Source organism: Dipodomys ordii, unplaced genomic scaffold (assembly GCF_000151885.1).
Source record: "Dipodomys ordii isolate 6190 unplaced genomic scaffold, Dord_2.0 Scaffold64, whole genome shotgun sequence".
In the NCBI taxonomy this organism is placed as follows: domain Eukaryota; kingdom Metazoa; phylum Chordata; class Mammalia; order Rodentia; family Heteromyidae; genus Dipodomys; species Dipodomys ordii.
The window spans coordinates 4,489,368-4,496,059 of record NW_012267280.1 but is presented as its reverse complement, the minus strand read 5'-3'; the positions used below and the strand labels follow the sequence as shown (position 1 = coordinate 4,496,059).

General features: G+C 54.5%; 1 protein-coding gene across 1 annotated transcript; it reads left to right on the top strand.

Annotated features, from left to right (window-relative positions):
* Nucleotides 1-2,570: 2,570 nt before the first annotated feature.
* Nucleotides 2,571-5,935, top strand: Gamt (guanidinoacetate N-methyltransferase). The gene is made up of 6 exons (XM_013022801.1): nt 2,571-2,787; nt 3,684-3,829; nt 3,998-4,061; nt 4,383-4,450; nt 4,597-4,707; nt 5,555-5,935. The coding sequence occupies exons 1-6, from the start codon at nt 2,607-2,609 to the stop codon at nt 5,693-5,695; spliced, it is 711 nt and encodes a 236-aa protein (XP_012878255.1). The 5' UTR covers nt 2,571-2,606; the 3' UTR covers nt 5,696-5,935.
* Nucleotides 5,936-6,692: the final 757 nt, after the last annotated feature.

Below are 6,692 nucleotides of genomic sequence, written 5' to 3'. Positions count from 1 at the left end.
AAAGATTGAAGCCCAAGTTCATCCTAATCTGTCCAGCATAAATTAAAACCTTATCCTAAGCGAGGCACCAGTGGCTCACACCTATAATCCTTAGCTACTTAGGAAGCTGAGATCTGAGGATCCTGGTTTAAGGCCAGCCCAGACAGGAAGGTCAGTGAGACTCTTATCTTCAATTAACTACCAGAAAGCTAGAAGTGGTGCTGTGGCTCAAGTGGTAGAGTGCTAGCCTTGAGCTGAAGAACTGAAGGACAAGCCGGGCGCTGGTGGCTCACGCCTGTAATCCTAGCTACTCAGGAGGCTGAGATCTGAGGATCGTGGTTCAAAGCCAGCCCGGGCAAGAAAGACCGTGAGACTCCTATCTCCAATAAACCACCAGAAAACCGGAAGTGGCGCTGTAGTTCAAGTGGTAGAGCGCTCGCCTTGAGCTGAAGAGCTGAGGGACAGCGCCCAGGCCCAGAGTTCAAGCCCCACGACCGACAAAAAAAAAGAACTGAAGGACAGCGCCCAGACCCAGAGTTTAAGTCCCATGATTGACAAAAAAAAAAAAAAAGAACTATTTTCAAAAATAAAACAAAGTGAACTAGGGCTGGGAAGGTGGCTCAGTGGTAGAGTGCTTGCCTTGCATGCATGAGGCCCTGGGTTCGATTCCTCAGCACCACATAAGCAAAAAGAAAAAAGCCAGAAGTGGCGCTGTGGCTCAAGCGGTAGAGTGCTAGCCTTGAGCTGAAGAGCTGAGGGACAGCGCCCAGGCCCAGAGTTCAGACCCCACGACCGGACCCAAAGAAAACAAAACAAAACAAAGTGAACTAAATGCTGGTGGTTCATACCTGTAATCCTATCTACTCAGGAGGCTGAGATCTGAGCCATCCTGGGGTGTAAAGTCTGTGAAACCTTTTTTTTTTGCCAGTCCCTGGGTTTGAACTCAGGGTCTGGGTGGGTACTGTCCCTGAGCTCCTTTTGTTCAAGGCTAGCACCCTACCAGGTGAGCCACAGCACCAGTTCTGGCTTTTTCTGTTTATATGGTATTGAAGAATTGAAACCAGTGTTTCATGCATGCTAGGCAAGCCCTCTATCACTAAGACACATTTCCAGTTCTGTGAGACTCTTAGCTCCAATTAACCATCAAAAAGCTGGAAATGGGCTGTGGCTTAAATGGTCGAGCACTAGCCTGAGCGAAAATAGAGCTCAGTGGTAGTGCTCAGGTCCTAAGTTTAAGCCTCAGGACCAGCACAAAAAAAACACCCATAGTATTCTGTGGGGATTTGAGAGTGTTCAGGGTTTGTGCCATAGTTTTGTGTTCAGTCCTGTAAGAGTAAATTAGACTTTGCCAGAAAACCATGCAGACATCCAGGTACAAAGAACAAAGAAAAAGTTTATTGCCAGTAAAGGGACTGAAAGATTCCTCACGAGAGAAGTGCCAGCTATTGTGTCTAGTGACCTTTTATAACCCTGCTGTGGATGTGTGGGCCAGGGGCTTCATCATGGTGGGTTAGGATTGATGGCTGCTGCCCAAGTAGTAGACAAGGGGTCCTGCAGCTGCCCAGACCTGAAGGTCACTCTAAGGGGATCTTGCTGCCTTATATGGTGGTAGCTGCCCCAGAGGAGTGCCATCTCAAGACAAAGGGAAGATTAGAGGCTGATTATTTACTGCCTTTACTAAATGGGCCTAGTGTTGCCTAGGAAAGGAACATGCTAAGCTATGGGAAGGGGAAGGAGCATGCTAAGCTGTGGAAAGGGAGCTTATTGAGTTAACAAGTCCAGAAAAGGGAAATCATAGAACTAGGGATTCAGGCTGAGGAGGAATCTGACCCCCCAGTGGCTGCCTGGGGCTGGGGCTGTGGATAGAAGCAGCTGGGCACTATGCACGGCATGACTTCCTAGGAATGAGGATCACATCTAGGATTGAATGCTGTCCTAGTTCTTCCCCTATCAGGATGCTGTGTGACCTGAAGCTAGCAGGGGTGGGTTATTGGGGAGTGGCAGTTCAGTGAAGTGGAATAGGTGGCGACTTTCGGGTGTGTGTGTGTGTGTGTTGGGGTGCTGTCCTTAGCTTTATTGTTCGAGGCCGGGTTCTTTGGGTGGTTAATTGGAGGTGAGTCTCACAGACTGGCTTTGAACTGTGATTCTCAGACCTCAGCCTCTTGAGTAGCTATGGTCATTGGGGTGTGAGCCCTCACCTCCAGGGTGCTGTTGGGAGTTCTAATATTGAACCTCTCCCCCCACCCTCTTGGCTTAGGTTTTGCTGGTTTCCCCATCTGTAAAGTGAGAAACTCAGCCTATTCTGAAGGTTAAATGATTTAAAATATTCAAAAACACTTCGCAATAGCGCTAGGAAAACGTCAGGTCTTCACGCCCCTTCCGGGTGAGGGATTCCCAGGCAAGTAAAAGACAAAGTGGGGACTGAAGGCCGCAGGGCCGCTGCTTGATGAATCCGGCCACACCCCCGCCGGCCTCCAACGGGACCTGGTCTCGAAGGCCCCACCCCAGGCCCCGCCCCTCCCTCCCGGTAGCCCCGCCTCCACGGGGGGGGGGCTCTGCCCGGAAGGCCCCCACAGAGGCTTCGCCCGCGGCCAGAGGTCCGGACGCGTCCTGGCGGCCACCGCACCATGAGTGTCCCCGCTGCCAGCCCGCTCTTCGCGCCCGGTGAGGACTGCAGCCCTGCATGGCGCGCGGCGCCGGCGGCCTACGATGCATCTGACACACACCTGCAAATCCTGGGCAAGCCGGTGATGGAGCGCTGGGAGACTCCCTACATGCACGCTCTGGCGGCCGCCGCCGCCTCCAGAGGTACCGGGTCTGGGCCGTGAGGGCGGGGCGCTCCGGTCGACGCGAAGCAGCCTCTCTGTGTGCCTCGGGTTCCTCGCCCGGAGGTGGGTGGCCACCGAGGCTGCAGAAGGGGTGCTGCGGGCACGGGGCCCGCACGCAGCAGGCGCGCTTGTTAGGTACTGGGAACGTAAGGAACCCCGATTCTCCGGGCTAGGCCGAGGGAGGGCGGGGGTTTGGATGCCCTGACGCACAACCTGGGGTGGAACCCGGCTTGTGGGAGGGACAGGGGAATCTGGCTGGGGGAAGAGTGTCGGACTGCCCGGGACAGTGGGGGTCCCGCCCCCTGGTGGCTAAGAATAGCTTGAGAAAGCTGAGCGGAGATACAGCTGTCCACTAAACTGGCTCTGCACTGCCTAGTGTGGAAGCTGGAGTGTTCCCCAGCCCCAGACAATCCTTCCAGGGCCTCTGGGAAATGGGCAGTTGCACTGTTCCACGCAGGGTTGGGGGAGGGGGTGTTCCCCCCTGTGATCTAGAGCTCCTTCCCGCTCAGATCACTGTGACTCCCAATCCTCGAAACAAGGCCTTGTCCTTGGAAATCCCACGGCCAGGGGGAGGGGACAGAAAAGTAACTAACTGGAGAGATAAGGGCCACCAGCACAAACAGCGTGGGCAGGGGCTCAAAGTCCAAGGCTCTGACCCCCCTCCACACACAGATTGGGGCTGGTCCCAAAAGCTTTGGCCTGAGGCTGGACATTTTCTCTCTGGCTACTGCCCAGGCCCACGCGATTCTGTCCTTAGGGCTACTGTGTTCTACCCACCCACAGTTCCTTTCCAACTGGTCAGACATAGGGCAGATGTGACTTAATGGCCAGGTCCACCCAGGACCTAGCAGCAGCCTGGTGTCCTTTATCTCCTAGGGGGCCGGGTCCTAGAGGTGGGCTTTGGCATGGCCATTGCAGCCACAAGGCTGCAGGAAGCCCCCATCGAGGAGCACTGGATCATCGAGTGCAATGATGGCGTCTTCCAGCGGCTCCAGGCTTGGGCCTCACAGCAGCCACACAAGGTGCCTGGTGACCTGCAGGCCAACTCCTCAGAGGGACAGGAGCCTGGGGTGACATGGAGAGGGGGGAAGGGGCAGCCTCCTCCCTTGGGAATCTCCTATTCCTCTGACAGCAAGTAGTGATAGGATCCTCTTTGAACCCCAACCTTCTCTTGTTCTCCCATCTCCAAGGTGGTCCCCTTAAAAGGCCTGTGGGAAGAGGTGGCGCCCACACTTCCGGACAATCACTTTGACGGTGAGGGGAACCTACATGGGGCCCTCTGCCTGCAACTGCACCATCAGCTCCTCCTTTGCTTGCAGAGGGACATTTTGATACACTCTCTAGTATGTACTCAGGAACAAGCCTGGGGGTTGGAGTTGGCGTGGAGGTCATACAACGGCACACATACACAGAGGGCCTGGGCACAGAAACACAAGATGGTGGTGAATGGAAAAGGTAGCTGGGGCTCACACCAGGGTAGCCTTTGAAACACAGCTTCTGCAGCTCCAGGACTAGCCAGGTAAGGCTGGGTGAGCCTATGGTGGCCCTGATTGCCAGTTTGTATGCCCTATGCAGGGATCCTGTATGACACATACCCCCTTTCAGAGGAGACCTGGCATACACACCAGTTCAACTTTATCAAGGTGAGACTGCAGCTTCATGGGGCTGTCTAGTCAGCACCTCTCTTACTCGCTGCTCTGACTTGTTAGGGTGTGGGGGCCTCACAGGGCTCGATCCCCCTCTATTTACACCTCAGGCTCTCTCCTGATTACTTGGTTTCTTTCCCCAGAACCATGCCTTCCGCCTGCTGAAGCCTGGAGGGGTCCTCACATATTGCAATCTCACCTCTTGGGGAGAACTGATGAAGTCCAAGTATTCAGATATTACCACCATGTTTGAGGTGCAAACCTGGGAGTTCCTGGTGGACCCTACCTCAAAGTCTGGCAGGGACCTTGGTGGGTGGGAGAGGGGCGGGGGAGATGTTGTAGTCATCTGTTGATGTTGGGGAGAGCCTCTGTCCCATGGATCTCAGGTTAAACTCTTGGGTGGGTTGGTGTGCTGATTTTTCTACTTTGAAATCACCAAGATGCCTTGCCAACTCAAATCACTTCCTGTTACTCCCCAGCATGTGGATACAGCTCAGCCCCTCCCATTCTCCTCAGTGCCCTTTTACCTGTTCAGCAGTGTTCCCCCCCCCCGCACCTTTTTTTTTTTGGTTTGTTGTGGGGCTTGAATTCTAGGCCTGGGCACTGTCCCTCAGCTCTTCAGCTCAAGGGTAAGGCTCTACCACTCGAGCCACAGTGGTTTTTTGGGCTGGCTTTGAACCCTGATCCTCAGATCTCAGCCTCCTGAGTAGCTAGGATGACAGGCATGAGCCACTGGCATCAGGCGACAATGCTTTTTTTTAGCTACTCTCCTAGGAACCCACAGAAGTTCTGAGAGCCTGCTAGTGACACAGGGTGAACAAAATTATGAGCTAGCTAGCAGCCTGTGTCCTTTTCCTGTCCTGGTTCTCTTACTCTGGACACAGTGGCAAGAGCAAAAGCAGCCCACTAGGGATCCCGTAGGTGGGCTCTAGTGTATCACTATCCTTCCTGGGACTGGTATGGGAGGATACCTAGGGGCTGAGGTGGCTGCTGTCCAGGCTGAAAGCTGGGGATTCCTATTCATGTCTAGGGCAGTATCCCATGTGCCCCCGGGGGTGTGGCCAGGCCCAATCCTGGGATGACCTGAGCCCCTCTCGCCAGGAGACACAGGTGCCAGCGCTGCAGGAGGCGGGCTTCCGTCGGGACAACATCCGCACTGAAGTGATGGCACTCACCCCACCTGCCGACTGCCGCTACTATGCCTTCCCACAGATGATCACACCACTGGTCACCAAGCACTGAGCTGCTGGCCCTGGGGGATCCTCAGGGTCTCTGGACCAGTGTTTCTGCACCCGTTAGTGCCTTGGTGGCTAGAGGGTGAGCCCTAGCCTCAGCCCTGGCTGTCCCTGCTGACACAGGGCAGCCTTCCTAAGCTCCAGCAGTGGCCTGCTGGTAGTCCCCAGAGCCCAAGGGTGAAATAAATGATGGTGCTGGCCTGGCCAGTCAGTGGTGGGTGTCCATGCAGCTTCCCATTGGCCTTCCTGGGGGCTCTCCTTGCCTGTTTCTAAGCCTGCTTCTGTGATTACCTGCCATTCACTCATGATGCCAGCACCCAAGATCTTCCAGGCAGCCATGACCAGGAGCCAGATGAAAGCAATTGTGCAGTAGAGGGTTCAACTGTGTCATTTGTGGTATTGTCCCCCAATATGAAAATCCTTCCAAATATCTTGCCTGGGTCCCTCTGTAGCCCTGTTCTGCATCATCCACATATCCAGGCCAACTGCATTGGAACCATCCTGTCTGTTCCAGCTGCTGATCCCCACCATGAGTACAAAAGTCAAGCTGCAGACTCAGCCCTAAGCCCTGGTGAAGCTTCTCTTACCTGTGAGACTTCCCATTTCAGTGTGGTCTTGTCCTAAATGCTGCCCTCAAGCTGGGTTGGGCAGCTTACCCCCAGTGACTTGGGTACCCATCACCATAGCCCTGACCAGTGTTGTCGCTAAGACATTGTAGAATTGTGGTCTAGAGAACACAGGGCAGATTCTAGAGGGAGGCCCTGGCCAAGGGTACCAGGTCAGGAGAAGGAAGTAAGGTCTTCCTACAGCCCTGGATGTACATGGTCCCCCAGGGCTCATCTAGGCCTGTCTTGGTGTGTTCCAGCTAAGAGGCAGCTACTGCTAAAGCATCTTAGAGTCCCCACTGCCCAGGAATGGTTTAGAAACCATTTGGATCATGGCCCCAGAAATAGCTCAGAAACAGTTTTTGAGCCCTAGGTACTCAGGTGTGGGCAGGGATGATG

Excerpts from the sequence above, each read along its gene's own strand:
- Gamt (XM_013022801.1), top strand. The coding sequence starts at position 2,607 with ATGAGTGTCCCCGCTGCCAGCCCGCTCTTCGCGCCCGGTGAGGACTGC. Across the intron at positions 3,830-3,997 it reads CCTCACAGCAGCCACACAAG|GTGGTCCCCTTAAAAGGCCT; the intron begins GTGCCTGGTGAC and ends CCCATCTCCAAG. Across the intron at positions 4,062-4,382 it reads TCCGGACAATCACTTTGACG|GGATCCTGTATGACACATAC; the intron begins GTGAGGGGAACC and ends TGCCCTATGCAG.